The sequence below is a fragment of the Microtus oregoni genome, unplaced genomic scaffold, assembly GCF_018167655.1.
Source record: "Microtus oregoni isolate MIOR12 unplaced genomic scaffold, Mior012 000050F_001, whole genome shotgun sequence".
Lineage (NCBI taxonomy): Eukaryota > Metazoa > Chordata > Mammalia > Rodentia > Cricetidae > Microtus > Microtus oregoni.
This window is the reverse complement of record NW_024543225.1, coordinates 510,503-538,180: the sequence shown is the minus strand read 5'-3', so window position 1 is coordinate 538,180 and position 27,678 is coordinate 510,503. Positions and strand designations below refer to the sequence as shown.

At 35.1% G+C, this 27,678-nt stretch overlaps 1 protein-coding gene across 1 annotated transcript in view; it reads left to right on the top strand.

The window, feature by feature from the left end:
- The window catches only part of LOC121436660 (nik-related protein kinase-like), a 100,389-nt gene extending 73,141 nt beyond the window's left edge, over nt 1–27,248 (top strand). The window contains exons 19-29 of the mRNA XM_041636667.1: nt 919–1,277; nt 2,342–2,651; nt 4,101–4,278; nt 5,068–5,139; nt 6,560–6,703; nt 9,881–10,039; nt 12,633–12,733; nt 14,562–14,711; nt 17,820–17,955; nt 20,933–21,072; nt 24,227–27,248. Coding sequence (XP_041492601.1) covers nt 919–1,277; nt 2,342–2,651; nt 4,101–4,278; nt 5,068–5,139; nt 6,560–6,703; nt 9,881–10,039; nt 12,633–12,733; nt 14,562–14,711; nt 17,820–17,955; nt 20,933–21,072; nt 24,227–24,322 — 1,845 coding nt within the window. The 3' untranslated portion in view covers nt 24,323–27,248. The remainder of the gene's footprint in view (nt 1–918; nt 1,278–2,341; nt 2,652–4,100; nt 4,279–5,067; nt 5,140–6,559; nt 6,704–9,880; nt 10,040–12,632; nt 12,734–14,561; nt 14,712–17,819; nt 17,956–20,932; nt 21,073–24,226) is intronic.
- The last annotated feature ends 430 nt before the right edge of the window (nt 27,249–27,678 follow it).

Here is a 27,678-nt window from a genome sequence, read left to right as displayed (position 1 = left end):
CTAAATTTAAAATTGAAATAGGAAAAAGCACTTATCTGATCAAACAGTGTTGTATTTTCACATTTTTGTCAGGGTATGTGGAAGAGATGTGTTAAGGATTTAATCTAATGGTATAATGCTTGCCTAGCATACTCAAGTTTCTAGGTTCAATCCCAGTACCACACAAATTACAAATAGAATATATAGGAAAGAATACTGACAAACAGATATTTCTAGAAATTAAGTTACGATCAAGAGGTATAAGTTACATTTTAACTGTTGTTTAATAGTGTTCCATACGTAATGAAAGAAAATATTAATGAAACTAGTATCTTTTGATTGTAGAAGTAAAAGATCACCCTAAACTTTTGTAATTTGCTTTCAGATCATATTGTTTTATGTTCACAATACCCATACTTTTTTGTATACATGTTTATGCCTAACATAAGAATTACATTTGTATTCATTTGCTTTTTGGAGGCATTTGAAATAATTTAAGATAATATATGGCATATATGAACAAACCTGGAAAAATAATGTATCTATTTCAAGAGCGATACTTTAATCTCAGTGTTAGAATAAAACAAAAGGAAAAAAACAGACTTTGTAGAGAGCATACTATCTGGCATCATGCAGAGAGCATACTACCTAGCATCAAGTGCAAATGTCTACTGCTCAGCAGGCAAGTAGGGTTAATAAAAGAGTGAGTAAATTTGCTATTTGCTGTGTGATCTACAAAGTCCACAACTAATTACTAATGTTTGGATTTGGGCAACTCATCTTCACTAAAATATTTGCTCTCTGTATTGGCTGGACATCTTTGTTTCAGTAAGAATATGATTTTAACATGTTTTGAAATGTTGTCATTTTGGAAACTTCCAATAGCTAAAGAAAATAAGAAGCTATTAGAGACTACCTTAACCTTTCTTGTGCACACAGGTTCCAGATGGATTTAAAGTGGGAAAAATATCACCCCCTGTATACTTGACAAATGAATGGGTAGGCCATAATGCACTCTCTGAAATCTTCTGGGATGATTGGCTAATTCCTGCACCTGTCACTCAGCAACCTGAAGAAGATGGTGATTATGTTGAACTCTATGATGCTGGTGCTAATACTGATGAGGAAGCTTCTTACGATGCTTATGAAGATAACTGTGACCATGTCAATGGCCATGATGACTTGAATAACCAGACTGATCAGGCAAATGTCTATGAAGTCCGTGGTGATGGTGACTATGATGATGAGTCTCTTCGTGGCATAGATGATAATCTTGGTGCTGCTACTAATGGGCCAAGGTTGGTTTGTCTCTGTTATTATACTAGATGCTTATGAGTTCAGAACTATTGACATATTTGGTTTATTTTTAAATGTAAAATAACATTGTGAGAGTTAATGAACTGTACTTTCATATTGGTTATATGTTCAGTATTGTGATTTAAATTTTTCTAATGTAGAACATATAATTCTGAATTATGTATATACAATTTAAATTCAGTTATTTATTAGTTTCTTGATAACTGGGATTGTCCGAGTGTTTCTCTTCAAATCAATGCCATTGAATCTTCTTTTGCTTTAAAATCACAATGAGAAATGATGTAAAAGATGAAGGATTCTACTACTGTTTGAAAGATTGGCTAAGCATTTCCCAGAGAGTAGAGATGATTTTGTCCTGTATATGATCAACTTGGTATGATATTTATTAGTTTAATGGGTGCAGAAGTTACCAAAAGATCTTTTGAATTTTTCTCCCAAATAGAAAAACTATAAAGAATTCCATTTTCATACTGATTTTAATTTATAATCTTCATAGGGACACAGGTTTAATATTGTCTCCATGTAAAATGAAGGATTGAGCATTTTTAGAACTTAACATTTATAAACCCTGATTATGTGATTCTCTTACTCTAACATATGAAGCCTATATCAGTTGAACACTCTGGTGAGAGTATTGACCAAAGGTCTATAGCAGAGCTGTTTATATACATGTAAATAAATGAAAACATATGTTAAAAGTAACAGAATACTGAAAAATATTATAATATCAGTATGGGTTTTATCATTAACATGACTGAAATTTTTACTCAGTTATTTAAGAAAAATGAGTATTTTCTGCACTAAACAGTCGTGTCTACCACATGATGATGAAGACTTAAGAGTGGCTATCATGTTAATTCAGTATTTAATACTGGAAAAACATTGAGGAAATTTTCACATGTATATAAAACAAAAGCATTAATAAAAAGCAAAAATATTCCTGAGCATAACCTATATGGGTGTGTATATGTGTAAAATCTGATTTCTGGCTTTGATTTGTGATACATTGAACGGTCTTCTTTCACGAATTTGTTCTTGCTAACAGGGAGAGCTATCGCAGAGAAGGAATACTCAAGCATGGTGGCAGAGGTGGAAGGAATGGAGAGCAGGGGGCTTTCGGAGCCTATGGAAACGATGGAGCCCGGAAGTATCGTGGAAACCCTGCTGCTGAAGCCAGTGCAGCCTTTAGAAGCCAAGATGGACATGGAGCCAATAGAGGTGCCAGATACAGAGGAATCAATGGAAACAGGGAAGAGAATGGAGCATATGGATTCTGTGCAGACGAAATTCACTCACAGGAAGATGGTGCAGGACTGGATCAACATATATTTCAGGAGTTTGAACGTGAGCAGGAGGTAATGAAGCATTTGAATGTATATCAGCACATAATATGTAACATTTCAGCTATTCACAATGATTATATTTTTGTATTCCAAATCCTGAAATAACTTAAATATATAATTAAATTATAAGTGCATGGGATCTTCACTACATACAATTTGACGGTTCTTATATACTTCAGGGGAAAAAAATCCCTGGTCAATTTAAGTTAGATCATACATATGGAGAAGTATTTCAAGGTACTGGTCATACTATTTATAGCTGTAGAAAACATACTAAAAATTTCCAAGTAAAGCATTCATATAGCTAGCATTTTAGACATACACAATATTGTGCAACCATTAGCATTTTGTATTTATTTGTATTTTATAGCACATAAAGTGATGAATTTCATTACAGCATTTTCACACATACTTTGATCTTGTTGGTCCTTCTCTTCCTTCCATTCCCTTGCCCCCTCAACTGTACCTTTTCCTTCCTTTCAAGTCTATGTCACATGGATTCTGTTGATCCATTTTCCCCATTACTCTTCCTTAAAATCTTTCTCCCTTTTTTCTCCCTTTTCTTGATAATCTCTTCTAGTTCTCTGCTACACCCACGCACCCCCACACACACATATTAAACTCTAGGATCTGTGTGTCTGTCATTACGAAATGGAAGGATGTTTTTCTCTGAGTAGAATTATATCCCTTACTATAATAATTTCCATACCCATCCATTATTTTGAAATTTTCATGATTTTATTTTTCTTTGTGGATGAAAAAAATTCCATTGTGTATATGTACATATCACATTTTGTTTTACAATTAATCTATTAGACATCTAGGCTGGTATATTTAATCGTCACAAATAATTAACTCCTAATTCTCCACCCGACCTTCAATATTCAATAACCCCACCAGAGAGTTGAAAATTCTTCCACATACTGAACATAGAATTGTCATGCTTGGAGGCTTTTATCCTTGAGCATCTACTCCATTAATGGAAGTGTGAAATATGTTTACTTAAGGATTGTTATAAATCTTTTTGTTGTTTTGTTTTCTGTCTTTTGTTTGGTCATTTGAACCACACCCCCACGGTTCTTCTTAGCCATTTTTCTTGTTTTGTTCTGTTCCTGTTTTTTTGTTTTGTATTATTTTATTTTATTTTTGGTTGTTTGCATGTCTGTGTTTTACAATTTTAGGACCAGGTTCTAGCTCTGTAGGCTCCTGCTAGCCTAGAACTTGTTATGTAGCCTAGGTTGGCCTAAGACTCATGGCAACAGTTTTGCATGTGCCAGGAATATATGTATGTACCACCAGAATTGGCGCTGTAGTTATCGTAAACTAAGGGATGATATGCCCCCAGGGTGTGATTTTTTTCAAAGTAGTTTTATTGGTGTATGCATGTAGGGTTTAGATATTCCTTTTAAACCTTAGACCCCCTGTTTACCAGCTCCCCAATCCTATATCTTCTTATAGGAGTCAGATGGTGGAACTGAGACCTCAGATTCAATTGCCTTGGATATCACATCCCTTGCACTTGATGGTGAGAATCCCAATGACACAGCAGGGTCATCAGCAACACTGGGTTTCCCTATCATCCACTCATCTCCTGGAGGGTCTGCTTCTGCCTCTGATACCGACACTGCGAGCGCCAACTGTGAGTATTTCTGGTGCAATCTTTCCATGCTGCATGCTTCCACTTGCTCATACAGTAGTTCATGGTGTGTGATAAATCAAAGAAGTTGAATATTCATATGGTATAAAATGAGGTTGATGAATGCTGGCAAGATGCGTCGGAAGGTAAAAATATTGCTACCAAGCCTAACGAGTTAAGTTTGATCCCCTAGACCCATTTGGTAGAAGGAGAGAACCAACCACAACATATGTGCCTAAATAAGTAAATAATATATAAGTTTTTCTTTTTAATTCCTCCTCAGTAAAATCTTTTCTTTTTCCTTAGATTTTTGGGAGTCTCGTGTAACCGGGATGACATTAAGTTCATTCTCTAGCTGCTGCTGGCACTGACTTCCTCATCTTCCTGGGATCCCAGACACTTGCTATTATACCCAGCTCTCACTGACTCTTTATGATGATTAGATTTGACCTGCAATTGAGAAATTGAGTCCCTCATTCAATTATTGCTTTTACACTATAATCAAAGCCACAAATCACATCCATACTCGGCAATTTATTTTAACCAGTATGATTTGTATTTTCTAATGAGCTAAAAATTTACTAAATCTAAAATAGAAGATGAAATACAATAAGGAAACCAAACTTTGAGGGTCATCTCCATTATGAAAATACTTGGCACATTTAGTATATAGATCAGTGATTTGTCTCAATGCCTTTCCCTTTGCAGTACATGCTGGGTTTGTTGAGGTGCCTGAAAACCCCCCTCACCTACCATTTGAAGTAAATATTAACCCACTCTGTATCTTCCCAGCATATAACAAACCACTAATCCATGTGTACGAAAAGGAGTTTACGTCTGAGATCTGCTGTGGTTCTTTGTGGGGTGAGTTTGAGTTCTTGAAACTGAGTTTTGTTTTTGTTCTGTTTTAAATCCATGTTCATGTCGAAAACTTGGGAAGGTTGTAGAAGTAAAACATTTTACCATTGCCAATCAATTGAAATGAATTCATAGTAATTGGTTCAGGACTGATTTGGCCTGTTGAATTAATGTCTTGCCCCATTTTATGCTTTTTAACTTGAGTTAACTAGAGTAAAATACAAAATTAGACTTCACTATGATTATTTGAAAATTTGAGTTTAATATTTTCTAAGTTTGTATATACTTATTACAAGAAAGGTTTCTTTAGGATCTTGCAATTTTTAAGTGTAGAGGATGTATAAGTTTTCCCTATAAATGTTAAATTTGACAGACTTTTTCAACTCTTTGTTTCAGAATATTAATGATCATAGCAGCAGATCTGAGATTATATATAGGTTGTCCCAAGCAAGTCTACACAGTACAGTACTAAAAAATAACTTAACACAACCAGGGTCCAAAGTAAACATCCACTTCTAACTTAACACTTAATAGATTTTAACCCATATATGATTGAAGATGAGTTTTAAAGAAAAATACAGGGGACAGAGTCCTTAGAAGAAAATGGTCATCCTCAATGATTTTCTAATTTAGTGGCTCAGATAATAATGCATGATGTGATGTAGTTGATGTCTAAGAACCAAAATTAACTGTGTATGTATAGATATATGTATACACTAAATTTGCTTAAAGATAATATTCAGAAGGTCTAATTGATTCTGGAAATGTATGTGACAAATAATAAGATAGTGCTATGTATATATAATATTCTGTATGTCCGATGGCACACTAGACAGCAGGCAATAGAATATTACTAGTATGTATAGAGAGCTATCTACTCATTTTAATGAAACATACCTGCGAGGAGTGTACATATCTGAATAGTATGATGTTAACAAGGCTAATATTATCCCGAAATGATAAAAGTCAGGTTTGCATGGATTAGCAAACTGCAATAAAAAAGAAAAGTAATTGTACATACATATTTACTTAAATCTATAGGTAAAGGTTAAAAGGTGTGGAATACACACATACATAGTAGAGTATTATTAAGTTGTGAAAAAGATTCGAACCATGTTTGTAGAAAAGTAGGTTATAACTGGATATTGAAATAAGCCACATGTATAAAGACAAACATCACATTTCCCCTTATTTATAAAATGTTGTTTTATTTTTCTTAAGGTCCTAAAAGTTGAATGGAGACAGGGAAATGGAATAGGATGCAGAGGGAGTGAGAAGGAAATATAAGGGAGGTTGATGTCCGTGATTTTGATTAAATTATGTAATAGATAAGCATAAAAACATCATAGTGAAAACCCTTTCTGTAGAATTAATACACACTCATAAAAATAATCAGCTAATGCAGCACTTTTCTGTGTCTGAACAGGAGTCAATTTGTTGCTGGGCACCCGATCTAATCTGTACCTGATGGACAGAAGTGGAAAGGCAGACATCATTAAACTTATAAAGCGCAGACCATTCCGCCAGATCCAAGTCGTGGAGTCACTCAATTTGCTGATTACCATCTCTGGTTTGTTTAAGTCCTCAAATTAACCGAGTAATTATGCAGAGTAATTGAACTGCAAACTAGGTTAAAGGCTTTCTTAGGTGAAAGTGCTCATAGGAAATCACTTTAAATATAACCTTTAATTGGGACAGCAGAATCTCCTACTTGTGTTTTCTTATCCATTCACACTTTAAACAAAATCCCTTTGATGTTGATGCACTTAACCTTGGTTGGAGATCAAGAAAACTATGTTTGTATCCGTGAGTAATCTCACGTACAAGGGACTACACTAATAGCCACCATCTAGCTTTTGATGTGTCCAAAACACAAATGGATGAATTATTGGGTAGAAGAAAGAATAGTCCCTGTCTCCACGTAATATTACAAGGGCAACCAGACAAGATTATCTACGCCTTTCCCAAACAGCAGTTGATTTTCATAATCTTTTATAATTTTCATAATAAGAGCCTGACTCTGAAAAAGCAAGTAAGCTGGTGTTAAATTAATTGTGACTACTAAATGAATTAAAAAATAAAAGGACAAGACTGCTCCTAGGTATGGTCGAGGAGGTTTACTGTAGATGGAAGGGAGAACATAGCCAGAGGCATCTGGGAGAGTCCAGAGTGGACATGACAGACTGAACAAGAATATGAGAGAGAGGGGAGCCTGGAGTGGCAGCCAAGAGTTCAAAAGGCAAAAGAATAAAAAAAAAAACTGGTGTAGCCAAAATGGCTGGGATATACATGGAGAGTGTATAATATAAGAGAACATATATATGGGAAAAAGACAGCCCAGCCCCTAAGCTGAAAGCTTCTGGGTGGGGGACAGGATATGCCAACCAGCAGGTTCCTGTAACCCATAGGGACTGTGGGACGCTGGGAGAACCTGGCAGCCAGTGTCTGCTTTGATATGTTAATAAGTACCTTAGTTAAGCCGCTTGTCTTGGGTTTGAGAGCTAACAGTAAACAGGAATTAGTATCAGAAAATCAAAAGACAACTAATGAATCAATGGAAATGGTTAACGTAAGATTCAGCCACCAAATAAAACCATACCAACCACTGATATTTATATGAATTTTTGTACTTTATAACATATAAGATATATGTGGAATATATATTAGCAAATTTTCATGTGATTGGATTTGATTCATTTTGCTTCAAGGTTTGATTAAAGAAAGGCAAAACCCTTTAGAGATAAACTCAGCTATCATAATATTTTAATCATATTTCATGACCAATCATTTGCAATAATTTCAGGTACACAGAAGCAACATTTAGTTTTGAAAACATCTGGATAGCTTAGAGATTATGCACATCTGGATAAGAGATTTTTTTTTCATCTGATTTTCTCAAACCCAGACATACCTCTTTAGATTCCTTAAACTTAACCCAAATGTAATTGGGTTTACCCAAATGTTTGTTACTAGGTTTTAAAACAAAGGCCTTGTGCATGGTAAGCAAGCATCCCTCAGCCTACAAATTATTTTGTGTCAAATACTATAAAAAAATTATTGTCAGATGAGGATCCCCAAAAGTCTACCCTGAAAGAAGTTATAAGGATGCAATGTGAAATTATCAGTAGTTTATTCTACCAATTGAGTATAAAATGTCCATAAGTGTGATTTTCTGAACCCTAACACTTATTTAAAATTCCCCTCTAAAAACACAGTAAAATTAATCACTTTAAAATTTTGCTGCTAGGTTGAGCATAGAGGCACACACTTTTAATCTCAGCACTCAGGAGATAGAGGAAAGTGAATCTCCAAGTTTGAAGTCAGCCTGTTCTCACAGATTCTTATTATTGGGACTTTTATAACAATATTAAAAATGACTAAAAAGCCAGGCAGTGGTGGCACATGCCTTTAATTCCAGCACTTGGGGGGCAGAGGGAAGTAGATTTCTGTGAGTCTGAGGCAAGTTTGTTCTACATAGTGAGTTCCAGAACAGCCAGGGCTGTTACAGAGAGAGAGAGAGAGAGAGAGAGAGAGAGAGAGAGGATAAATAAGACTTCAAAAAAGAATAAAGTCATATAAATTCTTTAGTGTTTAAATAAATTTTGTAATGAGAAAATTACAATTAAAGACTATCTCAAAAATTGTCTCAACGGGTTATATTTATGTATTTATGAATATCCATGTGTATATATATAGCAATTAAGAGAGGCCATAGATTTTAAAGAAAGAAGGGAGTGTTATAAGGGACAGCTTGGAAGGAGAAAATGATGTAATTATATTATAATCTCAAAAACTAAAAGAAATAATTCAAACATTGTCTCAAAGAGGCTGAATTTAGGCTGGTGGTTGCCAGTGGCTGGACTGAATGGAAAGAGGGAAGGAAGGCAATAGAAAGCAATAGGTACATGTTAAGTAAAATTTAAATAAGAGTACCACATTTTGTTGTTCTATGGTAAAACAGGTGAATGTATGAAAAATAACAGATTATGTATATCAAAATAGAGAAAAGGAAAGTGAATGTAGTCACCATAAATAAATTTTTTCAATTAAAGTAATGGATATGCTTATTTCCCCAGTCTACATGAATACCACATTATACATCATAAACATATAAAAATAAGCCTTAAAAGACAAAATTTTTTTAGATAAAAGAATTGAAGAAACAAATAATAAATGTGTCTGATTCATTTATAACATGCTAGGGTGACAGAACTCTAGAAGATCCATTTCCTGGTTCCAAATGCCCAAACAGTCAGCATTCAGACATCTCATCCATACATACGGGGACCACCACTAGGACTGGAAACTTCTGGGGAGCTATGACTTAGGAAAATCCAAACAAATAGTCATTGGGTTGGCATCCTAGAGACAGTCTTAACCTATGCTAGCGGAGTATTTTAGATCCACTTCAGATAGGCATAGAGGCAGACAGTAGAACCCAACTGTCTTTTGGAATTGAGACAGAAGATACGATTATCATGTTAGCTTTTAAAAGTGACTTAATTTAATGAACAATTGGTTTAAACAGGCGTACACCCTGCTTCTTTGAATTTTGAATATCAGAGAGAGACAGAGAGAAAGAGAGTGAGAGAGAGAGAGAGAGAGAGAGAGAGAGAGACAGAGAGAGACAGAGAGAGAGAGAGAGAGAGAGAGAGAGAGAGAGACAGAGAGAGACAGAGAGAGACAGAGAGAGACAGAGAGAGACAGAGAGAGAGAGAATTGAAATACCATCATGTTTTCTTACCAGGTCGCAAGAACAGACTTCGCGTGTATCATTTGACTTGGCTGAGGAACAAGATTCTGAATAATGATCCGGAAAGTAAGAGAAGACAGAAGGAAATGCTGAAGACGGAGGAAGCTTGTAAATCTATGGATAAGTTGACTGGCTGTGAACACTTCAGTGTCCGTACGTCCATTTCACATTTAATATTGTTATATAGTTTGTGCTTCCATTCATGTGGAGAGGTCCATAATTGCAAGAGACAAGGCAAGGAAAGGAAAGGATTTGCAGTTTTGAATGAAAATGTGAGTGAATGTCATTGAGGCATCTCCTAGGCCTCTTCTATGTAATCATACCTATTGGCTGGAATCACTCTTGGAGTTCAATTTGGTTTACTTCTTTCTTCCTTTCCTAGTCACTCTTAATATTTAAAAGTAATATTTTCCTTACTGTAACTACGTTTGATGTATCTTTAGCAACTTACAGAGATGTATATGATATTTTCTTCCCTTTTAATGGAAATAAAATAGGATCCTGTTTAATACTGACCAGGAAACGTTATAGTGGTGTAGGAGGTTCTGAAAGAGTGTTTCTGTGATCTACTGACTGTTGCTCCTAATACTTTATGTTTTATTAGAGAACTTTTTCATATCCTGTGTCTCCTCACAAATATTTCTGTAAAATAGAGTAAGAACCTCTTTTGTCCACAGAATATTGTTCTGAGCTTTCGATGACTATGAAGTAATGTTAGCCCAGTCTATTCCAGTTCTGAAGCAAATCCCCTCTGTTCTCAGTTTCCTTTTACTCTGAAGCCATTGGCCCTCAGAGGAGAATTGGTAATGTAGGTGAAGGATTGCTGAAATCACTTTATACAAATTGCAAGAGAATATTTATATCATAACTGACTTTTTGTTTGCACATATGTGCACATATAAACATATAGCATTAAATGAAGGGATTTGTGTCTAGAAAACTAAAGGACAAGATAAACTCTTTCTTCTAGCTTTAGATACCACACTGCCCTGCAGTCATATAACTATGATAGCCCCAAAGGTGAAAGACATTCCAAGATGTTAATTCAGCAGTTTATATTGAACAACTTCCTCTTACTAAGCTGGCAATTTTTTAGCACAATGATAGATCTTTATGAGGGTAATCACCTTTGAAATCTGCTTTAGGTGAATGGACAAGTGAAGTCCTTTTTCCTAGCTGAGCCTGTTCTAATCAATAATACTTCTATCCAGGACTACCAAAAATCATTTCTTCCATTAACAGGTAAAATGGTAGAAGAGATAAAATTAAAAAAGAGGAAGGAAATACGATAAAGAGACAGAATATTGGAGAGAATCAGAACAGAAGCAGTATTCTAGCCAAAGAAGTGGGATGTTACATAAATGACCATGTGCTTTGTATAACCTTTACTTTCTCTATCAATAGTGATATTGAAATTATTTACCTACTATGAAATGTAGTTTTTAAAAATGGAAAACTCAATAGCCATTACTATGATCTTATTTACATAAAAGTTCAGATTTTAGTCCCCAAAGAGACCAGTATTCCATGAATTCAATGACAGGCATTCAGTATTTCCTACCTTTTCCCCTTTCTATTTTGTTTTTTCAAGACAGGGTTGCTCTGTGTAGCCTTGGCTGTCCTGGAACTTGCTCTGTGTGCCACCATTGCCCAGCCCCTTACCCATGTTTTGTCAAATACTAGAGAAACCTTGATCTTCTTTCCTTCTTTATGTATTTGCCTTATCTCAGAAGCTAATATAAATATATCTGTGTATTATGTGGTCTTCTGTAACAGTTTTCTTTCACTTAGTGTAATGCTCCCAAGGTTCACTTGTATTGTGTCATAATACAACACATGTCAATATTCATTTTTCAAACTCAGGAATATTAATATATTATATAGACATCACTTGTATTTATCAGCGTATCAGTTAGCAGATGTTTGTCTGCTTGCTACTTTCAGGCTTATAACAATAATTCTGCTATGGGTATCTATGTGCATTTTCTTTTTTTCTCTCTTGGATAGTACTCCTAAACTGTTTTCAAACTAGATGCAGAATTTCCCATCACCACCACTAATATATAAGGATTGCATTTTCTCCATATCCATTTGAATGTTTATATGTGTGTGTTTCTCCTTACAGTATTTGTCATCCTAAAGCAGAGTTAAAGTAGTTCCTCATAACTCAGTGAACATTTTGTTGGTTAGTAATGCCCTTCCATACTTTTTAATGTATTTATTGACCATTTGTATATTTTTCTTAATGTAAGTACTTTGCCTAGTCTTTTTGCTCTGATGCTGAATAGAGTTGTAGAAATTTTTATACATCCTATATACTACTCATTTTTTTTTTCTGAGACACAGTTTCTCTGTAGCTTTGGGGCCTGTCCTGGAACTAGCTTTTGTAGACCAGGCTGGCCTCGAACTCACAGATATCTGCCTGCCTATGCCTCCCAAGTGCTGGGAATAAAAGTGTGCACCACCACTGCCCAGTTTATACTAGACACTTACCAGATTAGTAATTTGCTAATATTTTTCTTTAGTACCTGGATAGTATATCACTTAAATACAGATAAATACAATCTATGGAAATATGCAGTGATATTAATATTGAATGACAAGAATACAATTCCAGCCAAGTAGCTATTCTAAAAATATGCAGTTTTAGCTCTTAAAATTGTCATTTCATTTGTGATAATAAATATAAACACCTGAGTGTTCTTGTTAATTCTGATGTATGACTTTTTGTATGTTGCCATTATAGTTCAACATGAGGAAACAACATACATTGCAGTGGCTGTGAAGTCATCCATTCACCTTTATGCCTGGGCACCAAAATCCTTTGATGAAAGCACTGCTATTAAAGTGAGTGACCGTTTCATTTGCATAATACTGTTTTCTCTAAATAAAGAAATTATAAACAAAATAGTAGTTTGTAATGTAGATGTGGAAATACATACCATTTGGCTACAATTATTGCAATTTGAATATATCATGTCAATAATTATCATTTAACCCCTTTTTAGAAAATCCACAGGCGCCACAGCAAGGGAGAGTTTGAGGGATGTCCCCAACCCTTCCCCTTACAGGACATCCCCACCAGCTCCTCACTCCCATTTCCTGTAGTCAACATGAAGATCTTCACTTCTAGAGGCCAAAACACAGGCTTCAGGTGCCACCTCAATAACTTGAAGCTGGGAAAGTCCCTGTTCTCTCTTAGTGGGGGGTGGGGAGTAGAGGGAAGGTAAGAAGAGATGTGGAGATACTGAGGAAGCCACATTGGAAGGGGGTGATAAAAGCCTGCTCCAGCTAGCAGTACAATAGGTGGGTGGGGGAAGCAAGTGGTGTCTTGATTTCTTCTCTGGAGAACTGTTCTGGGACATAGCGGGTAGGCACAGCAGTGTGCTTCACATGTAAAGATTTCGCTGCCTTTTATGCATCAGTTGTGGAAGTTAGCCATCTAATGGCCCAAATAATCTGCTGCTGAGGTTTTCCCTTTCCCATAAATTGGGTTCTATTTAAATAGAATACATTTTTACAAAAGGCAAGTAGCTATTTTATCTTGCTGATTATAGGCATCAGAATCACTGGAAGCATTTGTTAAATATTTGGATCTCAGACCCAACTCCAGGCTGAATTAGTGGTTCTGTAGTGGGGCCTGAGAACCTGATTTTTAATAAATGTTCCCTGTGATACTGAACTACTCAGTCCACCTACAGATTTCACAAAGCTCTTGTAGAAACACATCCTGATAGACTTCAAGGTATTCATGAAATACATTTGTATTTTAGATGAGGTTCTATTTTTAGGCCAGAACATCATCTATAGATACACTGATCACGGTAAAACACATATGAATTTTCCTCAAGAACTATTTGCACTGTTTGCACAGTGTCCTCTTTGTAGATAGAATGGCTACTATATAGACAATCAGTCTACCATGACAGATATAGCATCCCTGATCTGATCTGCCTAAACTGGGTCTTGGTTCAGCTGTCAACATTTGGATATGTGTTAATTCTTGGGTGTCTGCTGGCTTGTCAGCGCTACCTGGTATGGAACTGGAAAACAAAGAGATAAGTACCAACAATAAGTCTAGCCAGTTCCTGTCAACTTCTCATTTCCATTTCTGATGCTCACCTCATAACCACATTATTGTGAATCCTGTGATGTGATATATAAGCTGATCTTGGCAAAGAATCCTGTTTGCCTTTTTGTTTCCTTAGACTATAAACATAGGAGTCTTCGAGGATAGTCTGTCTACCATAGGTTAACGTGTATGGCCTTTTTCATTCCTTACCAAGTATGCATTGATCAATCAGCAGACTCCGAAGGAGACTACATGTCCTATGAAGCCTATATACGAATATTGGCAAAAATAAAGGCAGCTGATCCAGCGAACCGGTTTAAGAGACCAGATGAGCTCCTTCATTTGCTGAAGCTCAAGGCAAGGAACTTAAGGGCCACTAATGAGAGAACAAGGCCATATGCAGTTCTGAGGGTCATAACAATTTGGTCATTGTAGCTTATAGGAAACTATAGGTTCAGTTACCAGGATCATCAATCAATCAGCCAATCATAAACAGCCATCTGAGTTTTATAAACTTGTAAATCTAGCAAAAGAATAGGGAAATCTTTGCCTAGTCAGAATGTCATTTTGGCCTTTGGGCCATGTTTGCTTTTATATTTTCAGGTGTTTCCAACTCCTGACCTTAAGCCAGTGACAGTTGACCTGGCTGTTGGTTCTGAAAAAACACTGAAGATTTTCTTCAGCTCAGCAAATGGTTACCACAGCATTGATGCAGAATCTGAAGTTATGTCTGATGTGACCTTGCCAAATAATGTAAGATAACACCTTCAGATCCCTTGGACTTACTGTAAACACTTTGAATTTTTCCAGTTATCAGACCTCTCAAAAGTTTAAAGTGTAACTTTCTTTCATTTCTTTTACTTTAAAAGCAATATTTATTTTTACTTCCTGTGCATTGATAGTTTGCCTGTATGTACATGTGTTTCTGAGGGTGTAGAGATCTAACAGGTAAGCATATCAGAAAGTGTTGCTACATAAATAAGAATCACTAAAGCTTTCATTTTCCAGGTATTTAAATGCAGTCTGCAGACAGATTTTGTTTGACCATAATGATTTTCTTATTAATGAATACATGTAACCTTTACAATCCAGTTATATTGATTAACCAGATCTGTTCATCTCAAGCCCACACCACCATCTGGTCATTATCAAGTGGAACTCATTGAGGTCTTTCTCCCTTTAATGGTTTTGTGTTCTACATTCCCTATCTGTTTATCTTTCTGCATTTAGACTAATTGGCCCTAGGATACTTTTCAATTGGCTTTAGAATTTCTATACCCTGTAATATACTAATACATTGTGTTAAGAAATCAATAGCAGAATTACATAATTAAGTGTACTCCCCTCTTTATTGCATTTTCTATAGACTATAGCAAATTACTTTAAAATTCATTTATGATATTCATTATATTTGGGAATTTCTGACGAAAAGATTCAGTATTTTTAAAGTAAATGCTCTACAATTTTAACATGTAAATAAAAGTCTAGATCTAACTTGCGAATGGTTGTGAAAATACTCATCATTAATATAAAGAGCTTGACGAGAACATCATATCACACCAAGTGCATCATACAAAATATTTATCATGGAATTGATGGCTTTCCTTGTTGAAAATTATATTTAAAGGAATGCCTTTACCAGTTGTTGTTGTTTTTTAGTTTGTTTGTTTTTTTATTTTGATTTTCGGTTTTTGTTTGTTTTGATTTTTGCTTTTTTGATTTTTGGTTTTTGGAGACAGGATTTCTCTGTAGTGTTTGGAGCCTGTCCTGAACATCACTTTATAGACAGGCTGGCCTCCAACTCATAGAAATCTTCCTGTCTCTGCCTCCTGAGTGCTGGGATTAAAGGTGTGCGCCACCACCGCCGTTCTTTTTCTTCATCTCCTTTAAGATACTGAGCTTGCTGAATCTTAACATTTCAGCAGCTTATCATTCTGTATAACATTTGTGTGTTTTAAGTCACTCAACTTGTGTGATATCTTGAACATTTTAGGAATATAGCATGTCTCTAATAATGCAATTAAAACAATTACATAAAGCAATCAGAACATTGGTGAAGACATCTTTAAAGGCATTTTGGTGAAACTGGCAATCATTAGCTAATGACCCAGTGGCTACCCATATAGACAATTTACACTGTTCGTACTGTGAGAATATTAAACACAACCTCAGTCAAACCCACAAAATAATTTTGAAAAAAAATATAACTATATTTAAGTTGTCTCTGTAGCTTCCTGCATCTTATTTATCATCATAACAGATAGCCTTTGTTCAGAAGCCAGTTCAATAAAGAATACTGGAATGTTGGCTTAAGTTAACACTTACTGAAAAGTCCAGCCAGGTATCTTAGTGCACACGTATAATCCCATAACTTTGGAAGTGTAGGCAGGAAGTTTGGCAGTATTATTACTAGCATTAGCTATTTAACAAATTTGAAGCCAACCTGGGATATACTAGTCACTGGTTTGAAAAATAAAATCATTAAAGAAGTTTAAATCTAAATAATGAGCAGGGAAATTATCTGCTTTAGAAAATCAGTTAATTAACTTTAGAAACGAGAATGAAAAAGGAAGAGATTTCACAAATCATTTTTCTGACCTAATTAGGATCCCTCATATATACGCAAACGTATTTTTAGACAAATTCCCTAGTGTCTTGACCCACTAAAATAGAAAGGACTCTAATATAAGGGAGAGGAGGCTGTCTCTAAAAGAGAATGTCCTAAAAATAATATTTTCTCCAAAGTGCTAGTTTACAAAGGCTCTAATGTTACAGGGAAGCCACGCGTGCTGACGAATATGCCATTCCTTCAGCAAGCATCCGAGAAGCAAGGGAATTACCTCAGAGGCTGTCTGGATTCGCAGCACTCCCTTTTTATTACAAACAGATTTTCTTGAGACAACCTTATTTCTTGGATTTTCTTTCATTTTTTCTTATCTGGTTTCTGATTCAACTGCTCATGCAAGTGCCCAGGGAACGCATTAAAATTGCGTTTCGCCTCTGGATTCCCATTTTAGTTTTGAGGATTGTTGTTGCTGAGACATGGCCTCAAGCACTTGGCCTGAGGACGCTGGCTTTGGCAAGTATAGTTTCTCATCTTTTCTTTTCCTGTAACTTGCTAATTTGGAAAAACACACTGGCATAATATCTGTGTTCTAAACAAATTTTGTCTTGTTTATAAATCTAAATATTTAGAAATATTTAGTTATCTCTTAGTATTTCCTTATTCTGCCAACCAACACTTCTGAATTTGTATATTGAGCCTATGGTAACATGTGACTTGAATGAGAAGTCTACGTTTTCTTGAATAGGGGACAAATATAATTAAACAAGCCATAACAGTATTAAAAGTTGTCCCTTAAAACATTTTAAGCTCAAGTTATTTGAGGGTTATTTTCCCTTTTTTCACGAATTTGCTGATGATCAAGAATTATGTATATGATTTGTTACTTGGCTCACATATTCATTATGAAAATATTGCTTAATTTTGGAAATGAATCTTAAATTCAGAACTGTATTATTTTTCCTATTACAATAAACAATACTTTCGTGGAATTTCACAATATTTCACTGTGTTGGAAGTGCAGCTTTACTTATTTTTTCCAAATTATTATCCTAAGCAAAAGTAGAGAATTAAATCAAAGGCTTCATGACATAATAAAAACCAACTCTTCTCAAATGTTTAGTTTATCTCATTCTGTTTAATTTAGAAACAGAGGTTACCTTCCTTCCTGCACGTTGAACATTTTTTGGTCTTCAATTAAAGGCATAGTTGCTTCAATTAATGTAATAGTGATAAAATTCTGGACACAAAAATCTTTATAAACATAGTACCAATCCCTGGCAATCATTATATCACAGAACATCATCATTTTACCTGATGGCCTGGGAATTGGCGTGATGCTTTCCTTCAATGCTGAAGCTGCCTCTGAGGAAGCAAATGAACAACTCTACAAGAAGATCCTTGATGTGTGGAAAGATATACCATCTTCCGTAGGTATGTACCAATTTTTTTCTCTCAGATGAGACCAAGAAGTTTGAAGAGTATAAAATGTATCCTAAATAAGGTTTCCAGAATTTTTTTTCCTTAAAGCACTGGTGGATAATTTAAAGTCTTGCACATTTAAAAGGGACTCTATTTTGTCTAGTCATCAATTTTCTGTTTATAGAGTAGTATTTATTTAAAATCAGTTATATAAAAAGACAGATACTGCCTGGAATACCTGTTATTTGCCACCCAGGTAGGTGGCAACATGAAAATCCGTTTTTTTTTCTGACCAGAACACTTTATTTCTCTAAATAGTCTAGGGCTTCTGGTCTGGGAAATTATCATAATCTGATATTCTTCTGTATGTTTCCAATGTTCAGTGGCTAGAAAATAAAATACATACCAATAGTTAAAATGTTAGCATGGGCAAATGGTAGAATGATAAGCTGAATGAATGGCAACTCCCCCGCCCTGTGTGTGTGTGTTTGAAGAGACAGTGGGTTATACAAAAGAGATGGAAAGGGAAGGGTAAAAAAGCTATTTGTCCAAACAGATAACAGAATCTTCTAAAATGTCTGTACAGTGGGTAGAAAAGCGACACCCACATTATTTTAATTACCAGTTTGAAAGAACTCATTTTTGGACATTTTTTCTATGGGTGATAGTTCTTTGCATTGGATCTGCAAAATCTTTTAATGTTAAGAATTGTCCTGAAAACCTACCCTAATTTCTTAAAACAGGTAAGAATTCACAGAGGGTTTAAAACCATTATAAATGACAGAAACTTAATGCTTATGGTACAAATTGATGAATCTAGGGCAAAGGGAAGTAAAAGCGATGAGTCATGTTATATCTTTTATAGTAATACTTTTAGAAATAATATGTCAAGTAGAAAGTAGTGATGCAGCCTAGGGAAAGAATGCATCCCCAGAACCTCAAAAAGTATATGAACCAGAAATGAAAGTCAGGTAGCCAAGTTCAAATGGGAAACTGAGCATAACCCTAGTATTCAAGCCACTAGGTAATCACAAGAGTAAAAGGGATCTTCAATGTCTACATCATCTCTGGTTCTCAGGCAAGAAAATTTCTAACCTAGATCAAAAAGCTAATTTCGCTTGGTAGAATTTGAAAGACACGTATATGTAAAACAAATTATAGCACTATAAGCCCATGATATTATTGTTTAGTGCATATTGAGAATATATTACAATATAACACTAATATCAATGAAAGAACTCAGTCTGTTTTCAAACTCCAAACATCTTGCTCTTAACAACTAGCTTAAATCCAAATTGTCCTAAACTAAAATTTACATTTCATTAATCTATGATGTTTTCAATAACAAGGACAAGGTTTTTATTCCCAAATATTTGTACAGAAGTTTAAGAATTATAGAAAATTTTACTAAAAATCTCTACTTCAAGATTTCAGAAAACAAACTAGTTTAAGTGGATGTGTGATGATATAAACACTGGGTATTGGACTCGGTAAACAGGCTGTATTAAATTAGAAAGTTTGGATCTGTATGGCTGTTGAGAAGAATACTATTTTTATATAGTAGTCATGTGAGTAAAATACTCAAATTTATACATGCTAACTCTGTTACTAGTTACTGTAAGGCAGGCCATTAGTTCTTTGTATTTCCTGTGGCAAAATTTAATTAGGACCCTATATTACACTAATAAAGTTATTTCAGAACAGTTATTTTTCATAGTCAAAATATCATAGTAATTTAGAAAAAAATTGATATCAATATCATACAAGTAATAGTTTTCATTGTAGTGAAAACAGGGATAATACATGCTTTGAACTTTTCTTTGAGGTAAGCCACCTTTCTCCCAGTATGCATTTGAAAGTTACTTTTACAGTTTACAAAGTCTTCCATAAGTTATTTTATGTAAATTTAATGTAGAATACAGCAGGTAAATTTTGGTTTAAACAAAAGTACCTGGGAGCATTTGATAAAAATGGGTGATTTTTTTTTAAATAGAAAAGACATAGTTATAGTGACACCAATTTTCCCCCTTCAAATAAAGAAAAATAATAGATTAAAGAATTCTGCTTTCAGTCATCAAAGTGCCAGATTTTGTTGTGTTTTACCTGCAGTTAAAATGTTTGCGATTTTAAATGTTACAATTTACTTTATGTATGGAGTTTTATTCCCTATAGATAACATAAAGAATAGTAGCTTGAAAGTGAAACATTTAATAATATTACTTCTTTGGCCATAAAATACTTCACAGAATAACGGAAGTATATGGATGTTTAATAAAAAGCACTCTGCTTTCAGATAGTATTTTCATAAATGATATTGTCACAAAGGATTATAAAACAGGCCTAAGAAATTTAAATGCAATACCATTTTCCTCGACAACTACTCTGAGTTCTGCTTCTAGCAGGACAATTACTCAGTAACATTAGAGTGACTCAAGTCTGTTGCAGGAGTAAGCTACCTGTTGCTTCCTGGCCATCCGGCCAGCTTAGACCCGAAATAATCACACAGAAACTGTCTTAATTAAATCACTGCTTGGCCCATTAGCTCTAGTTTCTTATTGGTTAACTATTACATATTAATTTAACACATTACTATTAATCTGTGTATCGCCACATGGCAGTGGCTTACCAGCAAAGTTTTGGCATGCCTGACTCTGGCGGCTCCATAGCTTCTCTCTCTCTGCCCTTGTTTTAATTTGTTTATGAATCAGTTTTCCATGTATACTACAATATGGCTCTTTATTGGGACCACTCAACCTGTATCTGGTGTGACACTGCACTTCACCAACACTGTTACCATTTTTTTTTTTAAATCATGGGTTGATCAGAATGTCTACAAAGTTGTCTATGGTCTTACAATATCCTAATACAAACATCGACAAAGATCTAGCAAGTCAATGTGAATCACTGTGGGATCTATAGATAATGACTGAGTTTTACCTCACTTCTACAAAAACTAAATGGTCTTTTGATATTTCCATTTGTATTATAGCTTTTGAGTGTACACAGAGAATCACCGGATGGGACCAAAAGGCTGTTGAAGTGCGGTCCCTACAATCCAGTATTCTCGAGAATGAGTTCAAGCGCAGGTCAATCAAGAAACTGAGATTCCTGTGCACCCGTGGTGACAAGGTATAGTTTATACCCTTCAGTAAAGGAAAAATAAACTAACCATTGACACTAATTAGACTTTCTGACCTTTACCTTTTGTTCATAAATATTTAAGAATATATTTTTTAAATTAGCACACTATTAATAAAAACAATTTTCTTTTTTGCAGCAGAAATAGATTTGGTAAATAATGTAATTTTGTTTCAACATAACCTCATTTCAAAGTAAAAATCTCTAGTTACATTAGCATTAAATTTTGATATTTTATTTGGCATGAACTTACATTATTTTTGATCCAAAGTCATTTTTACTTTCATACCAAGAAATTTAAGAAAATATGAAAGCATATCTGCCTCCTTAGGATGATTTAAATATTTTGGTTTGATTATCATAATTTAATCACACATACCAGTGACATTCATTGTGATATTTCAGTGCATGCCATCCATGTGAACTAATCAGATCAAGCTCCCTTCATCTGCCTTAGTCCCAACATCATTCTGATCTCTAGATAGACATTTTTACCTTTGATATGCAAAATAAATCATTAATATTTTGTTTTTGGATTATTTCAATTAATATAAGTTCTCTAGCTCTATGTAATTTGATGCAAATGCATGATTTTAGTTTTGGGAGGGTTGTTTGGTTTTGTTTGGTTTGGTTTTCTTCAGTTGATGGGTACTTAGACTGACGCAGAAGTTATTGTAGATAGTGCTCCAATAACCACAGCATACAAATATTTCTGGTAGGCTGGTACCCAATTGGATATATGAGAACCAGATCACATGGAAAGCTTATTATTTTGTGTTTTTATCTGTCTGGAACTTTTTGAGCTGCTCTTATACCATTCTCTATGATGGCTATAACAATGCACTCCTACCAACAGTGCAAGAAATTCTTTTTTGCCATCTCCTTATCAGCATTTTCTTTGCTTTTTGAAGATCTTCCATTTCTAGCTTTCAGCATATTCCAAGAATAAGAGAAGGAAGAAGTGTTTACGTTTGTTAAATATATAACTATATGTTTGGCTTTATGGTTGCTATTTCAGAAGCTGTCTCAATTATATCTTCACAAGTAGGTATAATGAAGACTACAGGAAAGAAAATGAAAATTGAGTCTTGGAAATTGTCTCTGAAATTTGATCAGTGTTAACTGTTGAAAATAGCTAGATGGGAAATTTCATCAATTCAGTTAACATTTTAAGAAATAATGCTTTGAAGAATTAATCTTAATAGAATTAATAATCATTACCACAGGTTATACAGAATTCAAGTTACTATAAGGGAAAGTGGGCAAACTTGCCACATGTCAAGGAAAGGTGCCCGATTTTGGAATTCAATGCTAAGAACCAGGATTTGAGGTCAGAGAGTTAGGCTTGCAGTTCTGGCTCTGCCACCTAACAAGATGTGAGAACCAGAGAAGTTTAATTGATATTTCCTATGTTTCTTTTGTCGGGGGTAGGAAAATGCTGGACATGGAACCCAGGATCTCACATGTGTTATGCAAACACTGTACCGTTGGGTCACATCTCCAACCCTTGTTTTATCTCTCTCTCTCTCTCTCTCTCTCTCTCTCTCTCTCTCTCTCTCTCTCTCTCTCTTTCAGTTTTTTCGAGACAGGGTTTCTCTGTAGCTTTATAGCCTGACCTGGCACTAGCTCTTGTAGACCAGGCTGGCCTAGAACTCACAGAGATCCGCCTGCCTCTGCCTCCCGAGTGCTGGGATTAAAGGCGTGCGCCACCACTGACCGGCTTTTTAAAAACTTAATTCCTTTATTTCTAAGATAGAACTAGTAATTACTGTTTGGGAAAGGAAGATAAATCTCTTCCACAACAAGAATGTAGTAAGCATCTTACAGAGGATTCGGCACATGAAATGTGCTAACGTTAGCTGCTCGTTGTCAGCATGCCCTACTAAATAGAACTTTGAATGATGGAAAAAAGCTTTGATTTCTTTCTGATATTTGTGTCTATTCTGTTCTGATTTTCTTTATTATGGAAGAACCCATGTTTGTACACCACGTTCCTCTCTATTCCATTGGGTTTCATTCATTATACCAAGGAAAGGAGGAAATGTTACAATTCAATTATAATCTCAAAAAATAAAAACAAATTTATTCTAATTCAAATTGTCTTTTAACACAAGGAAAGAATTTTTGCTGTCACTTGTGACTTGTGCTTATATTTAAGAAGTTATAGGAATGTTCTACCTTTTATGGTTTTTTCCTAAAGTGAAATGAAATTGTATCCTAAAAAGTAGAAATTTAATTCCCTTTCTTCCCTCCAAACCCTCTCGTTTACTTCTCCCAGCCATTCAAATTCATAGTCCCTTGTTCACTAATTTTTATTGCATCATAATTTTTATATTCATATATATTCCTAAATATAGCCTGTTCAGTCCACAAAGTATTCCTTGTATATATGTATTCAGGGCTGGCTTTTTGGCACTAGACAACTAGTTGGTGTGGTTTTACCTGGTGGAAAAGCACCTCTCCCACTTCCAGCTCTCAGCTTTCCTCACTTGCCTATAATTCTTTGTATAGAGTGGAGGTCTTGTGGGCTTTCCAATCCAGTTTGGCATGTCCTCAGCTAAAGGAAAGTGTTGTTAACCAAAACTAATAAGGCACTTCAGCCAACGAAAACCATCAATAATAAATATTATATGGCAGTTGGTAGCTGCTAAGGGAAGTAGAAGCATAATTCTTTAGGGAAGGCACTCGTAGGTTCCCGGCCTCACACCTGTGCACATATGGTCAGCCCTGATTGGACCCAGTGGGTTATAAATTTTGAAAAGAGAATATGAAGATGGGAGGAAACATGTTGAAGGGATCCAAAGGGAATTGAGCAAGTGATCATGTGATCATAATCCATTGTATAGGTGTATGAAAGTCTCAAAGAATAAATTTTAAAAGTAAACATAAAGCCAAATTAATAAAATATATGAACTGCAATTCTCTAGACTATGGTGAAAAGGTTACCTTGAAATATGCAATTTAAGTTCCAAACTAATCAAACTTATGCTTCTTAAAATAAGAAAAGTTATTCCAAACAAAATGGCTTAATATTTTAATTACATCGAATTATAGTTATAAACTGGTACTTACCACTTTTGTTTATTATCTGGCTAAAATGGATAAGCCAATCACTGATGATGCTTTTCTCTTTATTTCTTTAAAGCTGTTCTTTACGTCTACACTGAGCAATCACCACAGCCGGGTTTACTTTATGACTCTTGGAAAACTTGAAGAGCTCCAAAGAAGTTATGCTGTGTGAAAGATCCCAATGATTTCCTCCAGCATTTACATCCATCACATATATGCCATTACATCCTAAAACTCCAGTTTTACCATTAGAAAAACTTTAATCAGAGGCTTTTAATGTAGCACATCATAGTTTCAGTGACAAGTGCAGCTTTATAAACAAACTTAACTATAGCAAGCTCTATGTACTCCAATGGTGTACAATATCTTTTGCACGAACTTTGTAACTTTTGTTACTGTGAATTCAGACATTACTCTTAAGACAGTTTGGACAGTATCTGTATTCAGATTTATAGCATGGAAAATAGAAACCTGTTATAAATTACTTTACAAGTGACTTTCAAATAAATTGGCCCTAAATAAGCTTTTCCAAAGAAAAAATTTAATTAATGTAGGTGACTTTTTTCCAAGAAAAGTTAGATTAAGAGAAAAAACGTAAGGAATTTTTATAGCCCAGACTAAGGTTGAACAACCTGCATACCAAAAGAAAACTACAGTGATCAAGGGGGAAATGCCACCCAATTCTTTTTCATAATAAATCCACAGTTGGAGACCAATTGTGATTTTTCCCCCTTGCTAAACTGGTTTTCTCTATATAAGAAGAAAAGGAGAAAACCTCAGATGTTTGGTTCCCCCATCCTAAAGTCCCACATATGTGCAATAACTGTTTTACAACCTACTAAACAATGTATTTACTAGTTTGAATACAGAACTGAACTCCAATACACATGTACTGTAGACAGGTTGTTTTTTTTTTTTAATACTTCTAAGTAGGCGTCAAATTCTGTCCCCATGATTGGCTGGGTTCTTAATTTTATTATCTAGCTATTACTATGACCATCAGACAGCATTGAATATTTTCCCCATCCTACATTAAACTATATAAAACGCCCTTCCAGGTATTAAACAAAGCAATGTGACAAAATGAAAAGAACATTGATAGCTAATACTTGCATTTTCACATTTCTATCACTACAAACTGAGAAATAAAGTCATCAAGTGATAATCTCAAATTTAGTAATTTGCTATAAGTAAGTAAATTACAAGAGATTTAAAACAATGACATTAATCATATATCAAAGTCTGCAAAATTGGACTAGTGAAATTCATGCCAGTCCATAACCAAATATTTTATAGACGCCAAAATAGGTGATATTTGATCACCTATGGTAACTGCTACCTGATAAGAAAACGTGATTTATACCTATCCATCCTCAATGCCATGGTTAGTTCTGGGGCGAGAGAAAAAGCCACAGAACCTACCACAAAGTATACCTCAACAAGCCCTCTAGTTCTGCTTCTGAAATCTGAAGCCTGTTAAACTACCTGGTTAACCAAAACAGAAAGCAGCTGACTGAGTGTGATTTCCTGGCAGTGTATCATTTCCTGGAACCTTTGTGCCAGAAATGAAGATTTGCATTTTCTCATGACTTCTATCAAGAGTGCAGTAGCTCAGTGTTCAGATTGTAGACGAACCTAAATCCCCAAGTGAAATGTGATTCACATTTCTGTTACTGTGACACAATAATGTGATCCTAAAACTGGCTTATCCTTCAATGTTTACAATTCAAATTACTTTTTAAAGTTCAGTAGTTACTTTAAATAAGCAAACTTTAATGTCAAATCAATACCTTAGAAGTAGTTTTCTTTTAAAAAAAAAATTGTACACCAAAGGCCGTGGGGAACTTGGTGCAAGTACCTCATCGCTGAGCAAATGGAGCTTGCTATGTTTGAATTTCAGAAATTTTTCTCATTTAAGTAGTATGTAGGAAAGTCTTTTAAGCATTTTTCTTCTTCATATTTACTCAGTTAAGCTTATAATAAGTTTTATCTTAAAATCATATGTTTAAGGCAGTAATACATTTTAAAAAATTAATTTTAGCAACTCACCTCCCATTGCTCTCCAAGGCAAGTATTCCAGCAAACACAGGAAATAGCAAGCAGACTCTCCAAAGTTGTCCCAAACCAACCACACAGGAAAGATTAGCACTGCACTGCTGTGCTTTGAAGGCTAATGCGTTAGTGAGGAAAAGAAGGTTGACACCTAGCAAGGAAAAGGAAGCCGCACGCATTGGGTGGCCAAGTATGAGCTATTGAAATAGTTGAAGTAGTTCACTAGTAATAAATGTCACTAATGAATATTTCCAGTCTAGGTGTACATCTGTGTAGGATCTATATAGCTTTTGGCAGGTGAGCCAGAACAGTGGAACAATGTCATCTCATAGTCTTTATACTCGGTAATAGAAGAAATGACATATGTACTATACCATGTAACAGTGCCTAGAAGGCCCAGCATATCACAGAAGTGTGGAGAGGCACCCCTGAAGGCCAGTGTAACTAGGATTATGATTGGAAGCATGAATATTTTAGCGGGTTATTATCAGCACTGGTGAGAGTATGGTTTGATTTAATGGTGGTTTAGTTGCTTTAAATTACTTGTAATAAAAGAAATTGTGCAAAATGTTTTGAAAACAGTTTAAGAAGAGGACTGATAGCAAAATTTCTGAATGGATTAATGGGTTCAAGCAAAGTAAGATGCTAATTGCAAGAAGTGAAAATTATCAAAGCAATAAAATGAGCAAATCAGTATCACTCCTACACTTACATCCCTTCACCCAAATTTTAAAATGCCAAAGATTAAATTCTTTGCGAGGTAAATTGATGTTTTCTGCAAAGATTCGTTGATTTGAAGGCTGGACAGATAACTAGATTAGTAAAGCCCGTGCCTTATGGCTCTAAATTCAATCCCCAGAAATCACATAGAAATTCCAGTCATGATAGTGGATACTTCCAATTCTTGTGTTAAAGAGAGTTAGACCAGTAGATCTTTGGAGATTGCTTGCCAGCTATTCTAAACTAATTGGAGAGCTTCTGGCCAATGAGAGACCCTGTCTCCAAACAGGTGGATGGCATTCCTGAGGATGACACTGGATGTTATCTTCTGCTCTCCCTCCCTCCCTCCCTCCCTCCCTCCCTCCCTCCCTCCCTCCCTCCCTCCCTCCCTCCTTCCCCTTTCTCTCACCTCCCTCCCTCCCTCCTCCCTCTGTCTCCTTCATAACACAGACACATACACATGCATACACAGGCACACACACACATACACATGCATACACAGGCACACACACAAAACACAATTCATTCATCTGAGATGGTCTTGATAAGATAATGAATATTGCCACATACTCTCAATGGGATCTTTTAAGTACTTTTTGATTTGTCTCAAGATATGTGCCTGTTTGAATCATTTATACTCAACGTGTATGGAGTTAATCTTTGAGACTAATTGTTTGATTGGAAACTCTAATGGATCATTGTTTGGCTTCTTAAATAAAAATTTGCAGTTATTGATTGATGTCATTATTGAAATAC